A 19,238-nucleotide genomic window follows, 5' to 3' on the forward strand; every position below is an offset into this window, starting at 1 on the left:
TTCAAATTCCAGTTCTGTCACTTAATAGTTATATGACCTTGGCCAGGCCTGGTGGCTCACGTCTGTAATCCCAGAACTTTGGGAGGCCGAGGCAGGCAGATCACCTGAGGTCAGCAGTTCGAGATCAGCCTGGCCAACATGGTGAAATTCCGTCTCAACTAAAAATACCAAAAATTAGCCAAGCATGGTGGCGCACACCTATCCCAGCTACTATGGAGGCTGGGGAAGGAGAATCGCTTGAACCAGGGAAGAGGAGGCTGCAGTCAGCCAGATTGCACCACTGAACTCCAGCCTGGGCAAGAGCCAGACCCCGTCTCAAGAAAAAAACAAACAAACAACAAACACAGTTATATGACCTTGGCAAAGTCACATAATTTGCAATTCAATTTCCTCACCATCATCAAAATAGTAACAACAGTGCCTACACCTCGTTATGAGATTACTGTGAGGACAAATGAAATAAAATATGAAAAGCACCAGGATAAAATACTATACCAATGTCCAATGTTGCTATATTATAAATGTCTATGAGTGTGGACAAATGGAGGGAGAGGGTACACATACTAAAAATAAGTGAAGGAAATGTTTTCAACTCTTATGCTTTATGATGTTATTATAAACAAAGATGAACCTATGGCCAAAGTACAAATTTCCTCTAGCGAATTATCTGAAAGCTTGGTAGAAACACAAATTCATATACACAAGAATTGAACACATCTCTAGTTCTTCAGCTTCTCTTATCACCCTTAAAGAAGCTCCCTCTGTTAAAAGAATCAACCAGGGGAAAATTACACACACACAAAAATTATTTTTCAAAGTTGGTAGTAAAGAGAAAGACACAACGAAAGTGGTTTAAATAGAGGGCTGTCTGGAAGCAACTGGATGGATCAGAGTGTCTTTCATTCAGCAGGTATCTTTCCAGTGCTTCCCTACTGCCCGCTACTATTCTAGGTACCGGGGATACATTTATGAATAAAACAAAGATCTTTGTCCTCATGGAGCTTACATTCTAGTGAAGGAAGACAGACAAAAAACAATGAACATAATATATAAATTGTGAAGTGATAAATATTGTAGAAAAAATTTAGAAAGCAGTCAAGGGGCCTCCAGGTAACACAGTAAGGATAATCTGAAGTATTAAACGATCGCAAAAAGCCTCATTATAAAGGTGAAATCTAAGCAAAGACTTGAAGGGAGTGAAGCAGTTAACTAGCAGATATAAAAGGAACAGACAAAGCAAAGGCTCCAAGTCAGAAGCATGCCTGGAGCATTTGAGAATAAGGAAGACTGTGTGGCTAAAGCAAAGTGAACCAGCAGGGAGGAGAAGTAAAGGAACTCAGGGAGGCAACAGGAGCCCTCTTTACTATCCCATACAATAATAACTCTGACATCATAATCTGCTTTGTATTCAAAGAGTTTCAAGCTGAATTTCCCTTAGTCATGATATACCTGCGCGGATCCAGTCATGATGTCCCACCTAGTTCTGGTGATTAGTAGCAGCCAGGATATGGCCATGACAAAGGAATAAACTATCTCACAAAGAAAATAAAACCATTACTTTGGCTCCATGCATACAATACTCTAACAATCTAACCAAAAAACTCACAAAACCTAATACCTGTTTTTCTTTGGCTGGCAGATTCAAAGATTATCGTGCATAATTAAAAAACACAAACCAGGCAGGGCACAGTGGCTCATGCCTGTAATCCCAGTACTTTGGGAGGCCAAGGCAGGTGGATTACCTGAGGTCGGGAATTCGAAACCAGCCTGGTCAACATGGTGAAACCCCATCTCTACTAAAAATATAAAAATTAGCTAGGCGTGGTGATAGGCACCTGTAATCCCAGGTACTTGGGAGGCTGAGGCAGGAGAATCACCCGAACCTAGGAGGCAGGGGTTGCAGTGAGCTGGGATCACGCCACTGCACTCCAGCCCGGGCAACACAGCAAGACTCTGTCTCAAAAATAAATAAAAATAAAAAATATCAACCATTTACTCCAAACATTTGCCATGTAGTGCATCACAACACTGTCCCCAAAAATACCACTATAAACCATGCTCTATAAAAAGACACACGGCATGCACTTGAACTGAACACAATCAAGACAAGCCCTTTATCAAAACTTGACCAAAAAGTAGTATCACTCAAGACCAAAACGGCTGGGAATAGAGACAGTTTTAACATACCTGGGGAACAGTCTTCTACTTAAAAGCTCCCTCTAAAAAAATCCACTAAAAAGACAGGAAAAAAACAAAAAGGTATCCTCTCAAGAGGTCAAATAGACCAAGAAAGGAACCAAATACAAACAAATGTAAACAATATTTTGAAGCTAGTGATAACTAACAAGCCAAAACAATAACAAAAACAGACAAACAAAAATTACAAGTTTAAAACTAAGTGCCTTGCAACAGAAGAAAGCCAGAGAAGCTTTTGCAACATAGAATCTGGAAAGGCTTAAGAGGACCCCCTTCCTCCTTTTTCTAAAACAAGGGAAAAAAAAACAAAAAAAAAAACCAGAAAGTCTTAAGAAGTATTTAGGCCGGGCGCGGTGGCTCAAGCCTGTAATCCCAGCACTTTGGGAGGCCGAGACGGGCGGATCATGAGGTCAGGAGATCGAGACTATCCTGGCTAACACGGTGAAACCCCATCTCTACTAAAAAATACAAAAAACTAGCCGGGCGAAGTGGCGGGCGCCTGTGGTCCCAGCATCTCGGGAGGCTGAGGCAGGAGAATGGCGTAAACCCGGGAGGCGGAGCTTGCAGTGAGCTGAGATCCGGCCACTGCACTCCAGCCTGGGCGACAGAGCCAGACTCAGTCTCAAAAAAAAAAAAAAAAAAGAAGTATTTAAGCAGCAGTACCTCTAAAAGTAGGGAAGTAGGGGCGGCAACGCAGCAGAGAACAGGACTGTGAAAACCTGTATAAAAGCACTTAGACCTCTCCAACCCCAGCAGAAAACTGGAGATTTACTCTCAGCAGAGTAAGGGATGCTGAACTAAGAAAGCTACAGGTAAGGAAACTAGAGGACCAGCCTAACATGTCTAACATCTAACTAATAAAGAGTCCAAAAGAAGAGAAAAAATGAGTACACAAAATTATCAAAGAATACAGGAAAAATTAGAAGAATTGAAAGAAATGAGTTATCAGATTAGAAAGGTTATTGAGAGCCATAAAAACAGTGAACGAAAATAAACTCATACCAATGCATATCACCGTGAAATTTCAAAGCCCTGGGAATAAAGATAACATTCTAAATCTTCAAGAAAAAAAGTCACAAAAAAACAAGAATTAATATAGCATCGTTCTTCTCACCAACAAGACAATAGAGTAAAGCTTTCAAAATACTGAAGTAAAATGATTTACAATCTAGGCTTTTAAACGCCACCAAACTACCAATAAAGTGTAAGAGTAGAACATTTGTACACAAGCAAAAGGTCCTAAAAAATGTGTATCCCATTAACCATCTTTCTCATGAAACTAGCAGAAGAAATGTTTCACCAAAATGAGAGTAAACCAAGTAAAAGGAAGACTTACAACAAGGAAAAGAGGCCAAGGAATTCCCAGAATGATGGCAGTAAAAGGAATTTCCAGACTGACAGCTGACCTTAAAAACACATCCAGTCAGGATGTGAGAGTAAAAAAGAGTCCAGGAAGAATGGCTCCAGGAAAATAGCTGAGAGACTATCTGACGGGTAGCAGCACACCGAGAGATGTGTACTTCTACTGGGAAGTTTGAAAATATATTTTTCATGGTATTAATTTTAGATTAACAAAAAATTAATGTAACTACACTAGAAGGCAGATGACAGACATACATATGGGAAGATTTACACCCATTCTCTTACACTCATTCTCCATCTTTAACAGGAGGAAATCAGTATATGATATTTAAAATGAGAAATGAAGAAACAGCATAACCAGCATATTACTTGGAAATACGAAGATCAAAATCAGAAACAGCTAAAAGAACTGAAAGTGGTTAGTTCTGAGGAGTAGGAATGGGGGTGGAGATGAAGGGAGATGCGGATTTTCATTTTAAGCCGCCTTTTTTTTTTTTTTTAATAGACAGGGTCTTATTCTGTTGTCCAGGCAGTGCAATCAGAGGTCACTGTAGCCCCGATCTCCTGGACTCAAGGGATCCTCCAGCTTCAGCTCCTCAAGTAGCTGTGACTACAGACGCGTGCCACCACACCCAGCTAATTTTTTACGTTATTTGTAGAGACGGGGTCTCCCAATGTCTAGACTGGCAGGTTGATCTAGAATTCCTGGGCTCAAATGATCCTCTTGTCTCGGACTCCCAAAGTGCTGGGATTACAAGTATGAGCCCACTATACCCAGCCAAAGCCTTGTTTTTTAAAAGTGTACTACTTTAATAAAAATTAAAATGTTTTGATGAGAAGGGCTAGACGGAATGTTTCTTGCTGAAGTGGTTATAAAAACTGTAATTATTCCGCTGGGCGCGGTGGCTCACATCTGTAATCCCAGCACTTTAGGAGGCCAAGGCGGGCGGATCATGACGTCAGGAGATCGAGACCATCCTGGCTAACACGGTGAAACCCCATCTCTACTAAAAATACAAAAAATTAGCCGGGCGTGGTGGCGGCGCCTGTAGTCCCAGCTACTCAGGAGGCTGAGGCAGGAGAATGGCATGAACCCGGGAGGCAGAGCTTGCAGTGAGCCGAGATCGCGCCACTGCACTCCAGCCTGGGCAACAGAGCGAGACTCCATCTCAAAAAATAAATAAATAAATAAATAAATAAATAATAAATTGTAATTATTCATATAGAAGTCCATTAAATTATAGGCATTCCAAGTAATACTTTTTTATCATCAAAAATAATAGGGAGAAAGATGAGGTGATTTAATCAAAACAGGAAACCATCACATTGATGACTTAATGACTCAGAAGACTGAAAGTTTGCTTCCCGTCAAAAAGCAATAGTTATCATAGTATTTTCAAGTCATATCTATAAAAAAAAAACTCAATAGATGCCAACAAACCGTCAGCCAAAAATAATCTTTTTTTTTAAAAAAAGGGCACACCTAACAACCTTAAAACATCTGAATTCTCAGTATTTTCTGCAGTTTTCAGCCCAATCCTCTTGCTAGAATAAAACGCCAAGTTAATGAAATAAATAGTCACCCATTGATAACGGTCAGAATAAATTACCTTTGTGAAGAAGTATTGACTGGAAAGGAGATGAAAGAACCCACTAGAGTGCTATAAAAATGTTATATATCTTGATCTGCGTGATGGCTACAAAACAGATGTATACATATATGAAGATTTATTGAACTGTACACTTAAAATTTGTGCATTACACTGTAAGTTATACCTCAATGTAAAAGAAAAAAGTTAATGTGAGAAGCAGCAATCTCACAATGACATTTAGGGAACAAAGTATTATAAACAAAACTAACGACAAATCAAAGTTTGTCTGCCTTTTAGCTTTAAATCTCAGTTTTGCAAGCATTCTCACAGGTTAGGGGAAAGAGATGTCCATGAGGACTTTAAAAAACCCACAAAAGACAAGACTCCGATAAACCCTCAGATAAGCACACTTAACCTTTAATCACAACATATTTTCAACAAGTTTTCTGAATATTTAAACAAAGCGTACTTTATTAGTAGTACGAACCTTAAAAGGAAATTAGTTTCTCAAGATGGAGTTAAACAGTCTGGATGACCAATGTTGTAAGGAGAATTGTGAACAACTAAGTATTCAGATTAGGTTACCTTTAAAAAACTCTTCCCGATTTTGAAATCCTACGACTTTAGAAAACCAGAAAAATGCGGCCGGGCACGGTGGTTCACACCTGTAATCCCAGCATTTTGGGAGGCCAAGATAGGAGATCACTTGAGATCAGGAGTTTGTGACCAGCTTGGCCAACATGATGAAACCCTGTCTCTACTAAAAATACAATATTAGCCGGGTGTGGTGGCGTGTGCCTGTAGTCCCAACTGCTCCTGAGGCTGAGTCAGGAGAATCACTTGAACCCAGGAAGCGAGAAGTTGCAGAGCGCTGAAATCGCGCCTCTAGCCTGGGTGACAGAGGGAAACTCCGTCTCCAAAAAAAATGCAATTTAGCTTACCATCAGATTAAACCTAAGGTTTACCTTTTAAATGGAAAATCACGGACAGAGAAAGTTTCAATAGATTACTACTCATACTATTAATAAACACTTACTCTAGTAAATTCCTTAGGGTATTTATGAAAATAGAGATAAATACTGGCCAGGCACAGTGGCTCACACCTATAATCCCTATACTTTGGGAGGCCAAGGTGGGCAGATCATTTGAGGTCAGGAGTTCAAGACCAGCTTGGCCAACATGGTAAAAACCCCATCTTTACTAAAAATACAAAAATTAGCCGGGTGTGGTGGCACACACCTTTAATCCCAGTCCCAGCTACTAAGGAGGCTGAGGCATAAGAATCACTTGAACCTGGGAGGTGGAGGTTGCAAGTGAGCCAAGATTGTGCCACTGCATTCCAGTCTGGGCAACAAAGCGAGACTCTGTCTTGAAAAAAAAAAAAAGTAGAAAGAGTTTCATTAAAGAGTACCACAACATATATATAGTTATTAATGATAAAAAAAAAAATCTTTGAAAAAAATTTTTTGAGACAGAGTTTCGCTCCTGTTGCCCAGGCTGGAGTGCAGTGGTACTATCTCAACTCACTGCAACCTCTGCCTCCTGGTTTCAAGCGATCTCCTACCTCAGCCTCCCGAGCAGCCTCCCGAGCAGCTGGAAGTACAGGTGCCCACCACCACCCCCGGCTAATTTTTTGTATTTTTAGTAGAGACAGGCTTTTTTTTTGAGATGGAGTTTTGCCGCTCTTGTTGCCCAGGCTGGAGTGCAATGGCGTGATCTCGGCTCATTACAACCTCCGCCACCCGGGTTCAAGCGATTCTCCTGCCTCAGCCTCCCAAGTAGCTGAGATCACAGGCACGCGCTACCACGTCTGGCTAATTTTGTATCTTTAGTAGAGACGGGGTTTCTCCATGTTGGTTAGGCTGGCCTCGAACTCCCAACCTTAAGTGATCCGCCCGCCTGAGCCTGCCAAATTGCTGGGATTACAGGTGTGAGCCACTGTGCCCGGCCGAGACAGGTTTTCACCATGTTGGCCAGGCTGGTCTCGAACTCCTGACCTCAGGTGATCCATCCACCTCAGTCTTCCAAAGTGCCGGGATTACAGGCATCAGCCACAGTGCCGAGATAATTTCTGAAACTTTTTTGTATTTTATTCATGCTATACTCAAACACATTCAGAATCTTAAACAGCATCATACAGCAAAACTTAGTAGGTAAGTTCTGACTGAATAAAAATTTCGAAAAAGCAAATTATTAAAATGAATTTTTATCGTAATAGTTCCCTATAAAAAGAAATCCACCACCCAAATTTAGCATAATTTGTTTTTTAGTACCATACGTTTTCATATAACTACACTAGACAATTCTTGGTACAGTACTTACTTACTAACATCATTACCTGATTAAAAAAAGTCCCAAGCTGTATTTTAGCATAAGACCATACTTGCCAAATTTTTTGTAAGAGAATTCTGACCTGACACTAATTTTAAAATGTATCATAAAAGATAATTTAACTATGGTTACTCTGTTTGTTTGGAAACAGGGTCTTGCTCTGTCACCCAGGCTGGAATGCAGTGGTGTGATGACAGCTCACTGCAGTCTTGACCTCCCAGGCTCAAGCAATCCTCCTGCCTCAGCCTCCTGATTAGCTGTGACTACAGGAGTCCACCACCATGCCAGGATTATTTATTTTTTAATTTTTTGTAGAGATGGAATCTCACTATGTTGCCTAGGCTGGTCTCGAACTCCTAGGTTCAAGCAATCCTTCTACCTCAGCCTCCCAAAGTGCTGGGATTATAGGCATTAGCCACTACACACCACGAATTATTCTCACGTTTTTCCTTAAAAGTGAAATCTTACTGGCCAGGCACAGTGACTCATGCCTGTAATCCCAGCACTTTGGAAGGCCGAGGCGGGTGGATCACCTGAGGTCGGGAGTTCGAGTCCAGCCTAACCAACATGGAAAAATCCTATCTCTACTAAAAATACAAAATTAGCTGGGTGTGGTGGTAGGCACCTGTAATCCCAGGTATTTGGGAGGCTGAGCAGGAGAATCACTGGAACCCGGGAGGTGGAGGTTTCAGTGAGCCCAGATCACACCACTGCACTCCAGCCTAGGCAGTGACTCCATCTCAAAAAAAAAAAAAGTGAAATCTTCCAAAAGTAACCGCAATTTAAATAAGAATAAATTTTTATTTCAAAATAGTACATAAATTATAAGATATGAAAGGCCACAAAAAGTTGTTTTATAAAATTTCTCAGATAATTAAGCGATAATAAATTGTATTACTGTATTAACAAAACATATTTCAGCCAGGTGCGGTGGCTCATGCGTATAATCTGTAATCTCAGCACTTTGGGAAGTCGAGGTGGGCAGATCACGAGGTCAGAAGTTCGAGACCAGCCTCACCAACATAGTGAAACCCCATCTCTACTAAAAAATACAAAATTAGCCAGGCGTGTTGGCACATGCCTGTAATCCCAGCTACTCAGGAGGCTGAGGAAGGAGAATTGCTTGACCCCGAGAGGCGGAGGTTGTAGTGAGCCAAGATCAGGCCATTGCACTCCAGCCTGGACAACAAGAGCAAAACTCCGTCTCAAAAAAAAAGAAAAAAAGCATATTTCAAGGTTATTACAATCTCAGCTTGCAGGTCAGTTAGTTTTTTTCACATTAGGGAATATAATGTTAAAAAGTTAACACAATTTGGGCAAAAACTTGTCTAAACTCTTCACCGTTAAGTTTCTGAGCTGTTGTTCATCCTACCGAATAATGATAGCCTCGGTTAGCCATTAACACTACACACAGGTATGAACAAAACTAATATCTACCACACATAAGAATGCTGAGGAACACGAGTCCCTTTAATATGCCAGATTTTCTTTTTTTTTTTTTTTTTTTTTGGTTGAGACAGGGTCTCACTCCTGTGACCAAGGTTGAAGTGTAGTGGTGCAACCACCGCTCACTGCAGCCCTGACTTTCCAGACTTGCAATCCTCCCACCTTAGCCTCCTGAGTGGCTGAGACTACAGATGTGTACCCATGCCCAGTTAGCTTTTCTGTATTTTCAGTAGAGATAGGGTTTCAGCATGTTGTCCGGGCTGGTCTCTAACTCCTAGGCTCAAGTGATCCTCCCACCTCAACCTCCTAAAGTGCTGGGATTACAGGCATGAGCCACCGTGCCTGGGCCAAATTTTCAATTAAGTAACAAAAAAGGATGACAAGCTCAACACAGAACATTGTACACTCAGCACAAGATAATATTAGCAGGCTAGAGTAATTTATTTTGCATATTGTATATCACAGAGCCTGATAAATATTAATATTTGGTAATTACATATTAATCTCAACAAATATAAAATAACTTTTAAAGATAACTTTGAGATCTCTCATTTCCATTTATTCAAATGTGCATTTCATTGTCCTTTTTGAGACAGAGTTTTGCTCTTGTTGCCCAGGCTGGAGTGCAATGGCGTGATCTTGGCTCACCACAACCTCCGCCTCCCGGGTTCAAGCAATTCTCCTGCCTCAGCCTCCCGAGTAGCCGGGAATACAGGCGCCGCCACCACACCCGGCTAGTGCATTTCACTGTCAAACAAATCCTCCACTGGAAGCATGTTTACCACCAAATGTATTTGATATTCCTAAATTAACAAGCCTGTGCTCTAATTTCTAAACCAGTATAAGCCTTACCTTGCTCAAAGCATAGAGATCCAGGATTTTTCTCTCTACCACAGGGATCTTCAGAGTAGATCCTTGAAGCTCCCAAAATTTTGCTAGTTGATCCAAGAAATCCAGTCTCACTCTGGTCATTGCCTGAGATTAAAATACAGAAATAAAAACTAAGATTATTAAAATACAGAAATAAAAACTAAGATTATTAAAATACAGAAATAAAAACTAAGATTATTAAAATACAGAAATAAAAACTAAGATTATTAAAATACAGAAATAAAACTAAGATTATTACCAGAAATAAAACTGAGATTCTGATTGGGAAGGCAGGGACAACAGGGCAGGGGTCCCCAACCCGGGCGCTCTGGGACTGGTACCCGTCAGTGGCCTGTTAGGAACCCAGCCACACAGCAGGAGTGAGCGGCGGCAGCAGGCAAGCATTACCACCCACTCTACTGTGAACTGCACGTGAGGGATTAAGGTTGTGCGCGCCTTTTGAAGAATCTAATGCTTGATGATCTGAGGGGGAACAGTTTCATCCCAAAACCATCCTCCATACCCCCATCCATGCATGGATAAACTGTCTTCCATGAAACCAGTCCTTGGTGCCAAAAAGGTCTGGGACCACTGTAATAGAGGTATTCATTTCTCTAAAGAAATTCAAAGACTTTTCATTATTGCTTATTTCAACCCGGTAAAACTAGCCAATAGTAAAACTAGCCAAAAATAAAGAGGCAAAAGACTTCTAATAAACTGTATTTATTCAGGCAAAAAGGTCACTCTGATTTATGTAAAAAGTTGTCATATTAGCAACCAAAACAATTTTTGTAAGTTGGTTTAACTGTATGCTGATCAGAAAATTCAGTAAATCAGATCCTCCTCAGTCTCTAACATTCTGTCATTTCATCCATAGGTAACATGCACACTTTAGGTGCATCAACTCTATACCTCACTGATACTAATATTCTTTGTCAAGCATCTAATTACAAGACTAAAAAGAAAAAATATGTATTGCGGCCAGGCGCGGTGGCTCATGCCTGTAATCCCAGAACTTTGAGAGGCCAAGGCGGGTGGATCACCTGAGGTCAGGAGTTCCAGACCAGCCTGGCCAACATTACAAAACTCCATCTCTACTAAAAATACAAAAATTAGCCAGGCATGGTCGTTGTAACCCCAGCTACTAGGGAGGCTGAGGCAGGAGAATTGCCTGAACCCAGGAGGTGGAGGTGGCAGTGAGCCAAGATCGTGCCACTGTACTCCAGCCTCGTTGACAGAGCGAGATTCTGTCTCAAAAAAAAAAAAGAAAGAAAAGAAAAGTATGTATTAAACTCTCAGAAATATTTTTGGGGGGGGGGAAACACTTCAGAATGACATAATAAACCTTCGCTATCAATAATTTTCCTTCTGTACTCTAAAAGTTTTCATATCACAATGAAAAACCTTCTGAAAATCCGCAGACAGGAAAAACAGCAATACATAAATAGACTTCCATTTAGATAATTTAAGATACATTAGTAATGCTTAAAGGCAGATCTTAATAAATCAGATTAACACTCCTGGCAAAGTTCCATTAAAACCAAAACCAAAACAAAACAAAACTAACTTTGAAAACTAGGGTTTTAAAACAGAATTTAAAAATCCATTTTCCAAGAACGAAGGGAGACAGAAATCTTCGGAGATTAACAAAACTTTTAGTAGAGTAAAAAACACTAGAGAAAGTAGAATTTAAGAATTCTAAGCATTGAAGCTAAGCATTGAACATTTCCACTAGAACAATAGGGCTAGAGACAGTTTCTCATGATCTCAGTTAAATAGAGAAACCATAACTACTTTGCACAATTTTTTTAAAAATCACACTCTTCCTGCAAACATCAAGTAACTATTCAATACCAATTAACACAAACTCCAGGCTGTGGTCCATGAGCTTCTCAAAGTTCTCTACCTACAGCCCGAACACAAAGAATGAATCAGGAGGCAGAAACGGTGACAAAACACTTACCTCAAGTTCATTCAGGCGTTGGACTCTTGGAGTGAAACGAAAGCTTTTTACTTCACAGGCGAATGGAGGCTGCCAGTCCTAAATAGAAAGTTTTTTTTAAAAAAACACTGTGGTATTTAAGCAAGGAATGCGTTATTTATTCCCTTAAAGGGGGGTTTTGCCATAATCACGGTGCTAATAGACTAACTTATAAGACTTCTTTATTATAGAGACAGAATGAGCAATTATTTTGGATAAAATAATTTTAATACAGGTTGAGTATCCCTCATCTGAAATGCTTGGGACCAGAAGTGTTTTGGATTTCAGATTTTTCCATATTTTGGAAAATCTGCATATACATAAGGAGGTATCTTGGAGAGAGAAACCAAGTCTAAATACAAAATTATTTTGTTTCATATAGTTATACACATAGCCTAATGGTAATTTTATGCAATATTTTTAATAATTTGGTGCATAACGCTTGTGTACACTGGACCATCAGAAAAGAAAGGTGTCACTAGCTCAGCCACCAGTGTGGTCAATCTGTGGTTGTCTGGCATCACCATCATTTCTGACTGTGAATTCTTACATGGTACCAATAAACAATCATTTCCTTACACTTATTTCCACTTAAGTAGTTAACAGAAAAAATATAACATACCATTAATACAATGAAAAAAATAATCTATTCAAGCTGGGTGCAGTAGCTCATACCTGTAATCCCAGCACATTGGGAGACTGAGGCAGGAGGATCGCTTGAGCCCAGGAGCGTGAGACCAGCCCAGGCAACAAAGCGAGACCCTGTCTCTATAAAAGAAAAAGAATAATAATGTTCCAGGATAACTTGGTTTCAGATTTGGGAGGATTTCGGATTTGGAATTTTTAAAGTAGGGATGGATGCTCAACCTATATTACTCAGAGAAGCAATCCTCTTCAAACCAGTCCCACTGTTTACCTCCCACAATTATGCTTTCCCAAGTTACTCAAGTGGAATTCAATGAGGTCATGTACCACAAAACGGTGTCTAGTAAACATTCAGGTTTACCAAGATCAAAAAAAAACACCAAAAAATTTAAAAAACCAAAAAGGGTAAAATTAAAGATTAAAAATAAACTTTTTAAACTTTTTCTTTTGTACTGTATGTGTAACGCGATAGAGCACTTTATGTTACACAAAAGTTTTGTTCAAAGCCCAGCTTCTGGGAACCCAAATATTCAACAACAACAAAAAGTAAGCACACACACAGAACAAGGACAGTTTCCAGACTGTGATATAACTAAAATCAGATAGCATATTTCAAGTGGGGTCTAAATAACATAGTTTGATTTGGCCTAAATAACAGAATAACAGTAAACCTATTTTAAAACGTGAGTAGTCAAAAAAAAAAAAAAAACCCAGGAGGTGGAGGCAGAAGTGAGCCAAGATCGTGCCACTGCACTCCAGCCTGGAAACTAAAGAAATTTGCCAATACTAAAATTAAATTCTGATTGTAAACAAGATTTAGTTTCAATAATGTGACATAAAAAGAGAAAGCATTATTTCAACATTTTTTAAGTTAAAAAAAAACTTTTTTTTAATCGAAGTAACCGTGAATAGAATTTCTAATAAATAAATTCAAGAGTAGATGAAAATACGACTTAGGAAAACCTTCAATGCTTAAGATTTGTTAATATTAGGTAATTATGATAGAAAAAAAGGGTTAAATGGAAGTTTTTGGAGGATGGCAATGCATATCATCACAGCAATTATTTGTTAATCCTCTGCTTGCAACGAATAGTCTATAACCTTAAACTCATTCAACATAGAGCATTATGTCTGTTTCAGAATCAGAAAAACCGATCTAGGTTCAAAATATACTTTGCCACTTGCCCAAGATAACCCATCTGGTGTTTTAACTTATCCAGATTAGTCTTATCTGTAAAAGGTGGACTTCATTTACCTATCAGGGCTTCAAAGATTAAAGCAAACAACCTATAGGTGTTAAATTAGCTCCTCCTCGCTGTCATTTAAGTTTTTAATTCGCTGCGGTGCCTATCACTGTGGTAGTCAGTGATGACGGCAGATGCTTTTTAAAATGCAACACTGGTTAACAGTGCTTAATATTTTATCATTACTAATACTAGACAAAACATAAAGCAAAATGCCTTTAAGAAGCAATGACTAAAGCAATGGTTCGAAAACCTCAACTTACATGAAGAATCATCTGAGACTAGTTGCTAGAAAAGCAGATTCCAGAACTTCCACAAGAAGCCTAGAGATCTGCATTTAAATAAGCATCCAGCTGACCCAGGTGCAAGTGGTCCAGCAACATCATTTAAAAAGCACTGGTCTAATGAGTAAAAAAAAACACCTTTTGACCTTGAGCATCTCACTCAACCTCTTGGGGCATTAATCCTCTCCACACAAGGGATAGTATCTACTTTCCTTACCTCAACGTTGAGATTATAATTAACCTTATAGGCAAACCTAGTTATCTGCAATAACTGTGATTCTAAAATCGTTGATCTTGAGTTCCCTATGTCAAGAGATTTCAACATTTCCTTCCGCCTCCATTATAGATGAATTCTTCCTAAACCTCTCAATTTTAGAAGTATTGCTGCTCCTCTTTCCCCGGTAAGACTTTCTCACTGCAGCAATGATGAGTCTGGAGTTCTATGTCTATAATACCATCTGGTGGAACTAGAGCTCCGATTACCTTTTCAGAAACCCTAGCCCTGAGAGGAGGCCTGCAAATATTTGATCCAATCAGGTCGTGAATAAAGAGCTAGCCGACTATCAAACCATAATGAGGATACGTGAGGGAAGAATGTCACGTCATAATACTGTACTTTAATTAAACCCCATATTGGCTAACGAAGGGCTTTAGGCCCACAGCTAAAAGTATCAGTTCCCAAGTTCCTGGCGGAAGAGACCCCAGAGACACCACTTTCTGGCGTTTAGACGTGTCTACATAAGACCACAAAAGAAACCGAAGCACAAACATCCAGAAACAGGCTCCGGTTGTCTCCACATAAAGGAGAGTACACACGAAAGGAGAGAAGGATCGGAAAAGTAAGGCTAAACCCAGTGCACGGACTCCCCCATTCTTCCTTCTCCCCCTCTCCCTCCACAGACTGAGGTACCTTGGGCGGCCGAATTTTGCAGATGCCGGTTTTCTCCGCCAAAGGCCGGATGCGGCCGATAAAGCTGAGCGGATCTGTGAACTCCTCCCAGCTCGGCTCAAAGACGGGGCACTCCGGGGGCGGCACGAACTCGGACGCGTAGCCCCCCGGCCCCACGCCCGCCATTGCAGCGGCCGGGGGGGGGGGTCCCCGTGGGGAACCGGTGGAGAAAAGCTGGCTGAAGCCCACTGAGCCCGTTCACGTCCCCTGACAGGGGCCGAAGCGCATCTTCGCGGACAAGAACCGCTTCCTCCTCCCGTTTGTTATTGTTTCTTGCAAGGCTTTTCCTCTGAGGGTCAGGACTTTTCCGGAAGTTACTGTGCTGTCAAATCCCTCCGCCCCCCGCAGGAAACGGAATCCTTCCGCAGCGGCGCGACGCCCGGGTATCTGGCCCTTTCTCCTTCTTCTCTTGCCCGGCAGCCCGGTGTGGTTGTTTCTCTCCTTGCCTGCCAAAGTTCTGCCCAGTCCAGCGACTCCACGCGGCTCGCCCTGGGTAGGGGGTCGGGGAGGGGCACAATCTCTCCTTCACTAGAGGTGGGGATAGAGCCAGGCCGACGGGGCGAGGCGAGGCGCGACGCGTTCTTCCGGCGCGGAGGAATGTGTAATGCCCCAGAGGGCAGAGGTTGTGCTTCCGGTGAGGAGGGTCCCTTTCCCTTTTGTGTGTCGGTGCACTGGAAAACACGCAGGGCTTAGCATTAGCTAAGTGCACGCCGCCCGTGCTTCGTGATTTGTTTTAACCTACCCTGCTGCGTTTATAGCAAGTAGCCGTTGCAGCATTTCTCTTTTTTTTAGCCCTTTGAATGCAGGTATTTTACAGTAATCTCACTCTGCCACTTTATACCCGCCTCTTCTCCAGGAAAACAAGTGCAGGTCTAACCCATCCCCTAAATCCTGCCAGCTGGCTTTAGCCACCATCCAGGAATTGCTTTTCCTTTTACACAGGACACAGCAGCTCTTCTTAATTACCAGCCAGTACTGGCTAGCTACCTACAGGACATCTCACTCTGATAACTCAAAAGTACTTTAATTGTTCACGATTTCTTCAGTGTTCCTGGTTCCATTAATGCCTTCATCTATTCAGTTGCCTGAGCAAAAAAAAAAAAAAAATCAAGAATTAGTCCTCATGCTTTCTGCTCTCACTTCCCATGTATAATCGTGTGTCTCTCCATCCTCGTTACCAGTATCCTAATTTAAATACTCCTGCTGACAACAGCTCATTTCTTTTCTCCTCTCAAATCCCTCTCCATTCTCAAGTTGGATTGCTTTGTCTAAAATCCAGAATTCATCTTGTCACTTTTCATCTCCAAACTCAACAACTCCAAACATCTTTTTTAACTGCTGATTTGCTGCTTTACTCTCCAGCTTCATCTCTCCTGCTTCTCCATATGATCTACAGAAGTGTTTGTGGTGACTTTAGTAGACCATGGTTTTTCTCACCTCTGAGCCCTCACACATATTTCCTCTGTCCAGAACATTTTTGTACTCTGCTGACCCAAAATCATTCGTATCATTATATCCCCTTCCTGACTGAATTTCTACTCATCCTTCATTTAAATAAATATGAAGGATTAGGCTGAGCAGATCTGTGAACTGTGCACTCCTCTTTATTTAAATATTATTTAAATAAATATGAAGGATTAAATATCACTTCATTTAAATAAATATGAAGGATTAAATATCACTTCTAGATAGGCTTTCCTAATCCCAAAAATTGGTGTGGTCAGCAGCAACTTGTACTTCCTTGTCAAACTTTTTGAAATTGCATATTTAATTGCCTTTTTCCCTCAAACCATAAGTTACACAAAGGCAGGGACAGTGTCTGTCTTGTTTTCCCAGCTCCTAGAATAGTGGTTGGTGTATAGGAGGTGTGCAATAAATATCTGCTAAATAAATGATTCACAAACCAATTTGCCTTGTGTGCCGTTGCCTCGTCCTACATTTACGTATGCCACGTTTTGTTTGAGACTGTACCAGCGTGTAACATACACAATATCCCTCCTCTTGATTATAGCATCCACAAAAGTTAATGTCCACTTACTCATAACCCCCAGCCTAAACCCACAGATACTTTCGCAGATAGTTCGGTTTCAGTTACCTTTTGTTGTGTAACAAATCACCTCAAAACTTAGTGGCGGAAAATAAAAACGACTAATGGCAATTTGGTAGGTTAGCAATCTGGTGTTGTCATGGCCTCACCTGGGATCACTCCTGCAATTATATCTGACAGCTTGACTGGTATGATGGTTAACCTGATGTTCAAGTTGGCTGGGCCATGGTGCCCAGATACGTGGTCAAACATTCTACTGTTTCTGTTAGGGTATGTTGCAATGAGATTAACAAATCAGTGGACTTTGAATAACGCAGATTGCCCTCCGTAATGTGAGTAGGCCGTATCCAATCAACTGAAGGCCTGAATAGAACAAAAGACTGACCTTCCGGCCGGGCGCGGTGGCTCAAGCCTGTAATCCCAGCACTTTGGGAGGCCGAGACGGGCGGATCACGAGGTCACAAGATCGAGACCATCCTGGCTAACATGGTGAAACCCCGTCTCTACTAAAAAATACAAAAAACTAGCCGTGCGAGGTGGCGGACGCCTGTAGTCCCAGCTACTTGGGAGGCTGAGGCGGGAGAATGGCGTGAACCCGGGAGGCAGAGCTTGCAGTGAGCTGAGATCCAGCCACTGCACTCCAGCCTGGGCGACAGAGCAAGACTCCGTCTCAAAAAAAAAAAAAAAAAAGACTGACCTTCCGTGAAGAAGGGATTTTGACAGTAGATGGCTCTCAGCCTTGAACTGTAGCATCACCTTTTCCCTGGTCTCCGGCCTGCCAACCCACCCCTCAGATTTTGGACTTGAAAGCTCTATAATCAAGTGAGCCAAGTCCTTAAAATAAATATCTTTATAAACATACACATGCACACACACATCCTGTTGGTTCTGTTTCTCTGGAGAACCCTGAATACACTAGGGTTGGAGGGTTCAAGATGGCCTCACTCATGTGTCTGGCAGTTGGTGCTGGCTATTGGCTGAAAAGTCTTAGTTCTCCACATGGCTTCTCATCTTCTTATGGTGGATGGAGCTTTTCAACTGCATGGTGGTCTTAGCATTCTAAGAAGCAAAGACCTAAAACCTAGACTCCAAAATGTACAAGATCACCCCATCATACTCTGTTGGTCAGAGCAAGTCATAAGACCATCCCAGATTCTAGAGGTGGTCAAATAAACTCCAATTTTTTATGGGAAGAGTGGCAATGTCACATTACAAAGGGGTGTAGACACAGGAAGCTGTGATTCATAATAATTCCATGCAATTATAATGATTTACATCCGGGTGCAGTGGCTCATGCCTGTAATCCCAGCACTTTTCAAGGCCGAGGTGGGCAGATCACCTGAGGTCAGGAGTTTGACACCAGCCTGGCCAACATAGCGAAACCCTGTCTCTATTAAAAATGTATAAAAATTAGCCGGGTGTGGTGGCGGGCGCCTGTAATCCCAGCTACTCAGGAGACTGAGGCAGGAGAATTGCTTCAACCCAGGAGGTGGAAGTTGCAGTGAGTCGAGATCGCGCCACTGCACTCCAGCCTAAGTGACAAGAGTGAGACTGTCTCAAAAAAAAGAAAAATATTTACAACAAAGTCTTTAATTTTTACCACTTAAATCTGGAAAACTATATTATTCAGAAAAAGAAATAATGGAATTCCAAATAAAACAAGCTACTCAAATAATTCATTTTCTCAAACATTCAACTAAAATATAATGGTTTTGCTCTCAAATTAATGGAGGGTGAGAACCTGATAGAACCTCAGTCTAAGCACAAATCCTTAAAAGCTTTGACTGGTCCTATTTATTTCCTGTTATTTTCTTCAGATTTTACTTACCTATTATTTTATTTTAAACTGTCTCTCTAGTAGAATAGAAAATGTACAGAGTAATGATTCTCAATCATTTTTATTTGCCAAAGTACTTCTGAGAAATCCGTAGTGGTTGCTTACAACAGCAGGCAGTCTGTAAGAGAAGACGGTGAATAGAAGGACAGTAAACATTAGTATCTCTAGTGCGAACAGAAGAAACTTCTCTAGTTATAATCGCCTCACATTCTGATGCTCCCCTCAGGGAGGGTACATGAACCCCACTCCCACCTCTCATGCTTACCCCTTTAAAAATCACTGTTGTAAAAATCCAAATTGTGTTTTATCAGCTTCTGTGAGGGCATTCTGCACACACAATGTCAAACTGAGTCAATAGTATTTGGGTTTCTGGGCAGAATGGAGTATAACTGTAGTTTAAAAGGATCATTTGCATTATTTAAACAATCCTTGATAGTAACTTTTCAGAAAAAAA

At 41.1% G+C, this 19,238-nt stretch overlaps 1 protein-coding gene across 3 annotated transcripts in view; it reads right to left on the bottom strand.

The window, feature by feature from the left end:
• KDM5A (lysine demethylase 5A) overlaps nucleotides 1-18,856 on the bottom strand; it is a 107,486-nt gene extending 88,630 nt beyond the window's left edge. The window contains exons 1-4 of one of the 3 annotated variants that reach the window (XM_031650192.1): nucleotides 18,776-18,856; nucleotides 14,862-15,985; nucleotides 11,761-11,838; nucleotides 9,780-9,902 (exon numbers count right to left, since the gene is read on the bottom strand). In XM_031650192.1, coding sequence (XP_031506052.1) covers nucleotides 9,780-9,902; nucleotides 11,761-11,838; nucleotides 14,862-15,026 — 366 coding nt within the window. In that variant the 5' untranslated portion in view covers nucleotides 15,027-15,985; nucleotides 18,776-18,856. Of the gene's footprint in view, nucleotides 1-9,779; nucleotides 9,903-11,760; nucleotides 11,839-14,861; nucleotides 15,986-18,775 lie in introns of those variants that run through there. The other 2 variants (XM_021921888.2, XM_021921889.2) reach the window with 2 other exon arrangements.
• Nucleotides 18,857-19,238: the final 382 nt, after the last annotated feature.

The sequence above is a fragment of the Papio anubis genome, chromosome 9 (genome assembly GCF_008728515.1).
Source record: "Papio anubis isolate 15944 chromosome 9, Panubis1.0, whole genome shotgun sequence".
NCBI lineage: Eukaryota > Metazoa > Chordata > Mammalia > Primates > Cercopithecidae > Papio > Papio anubis.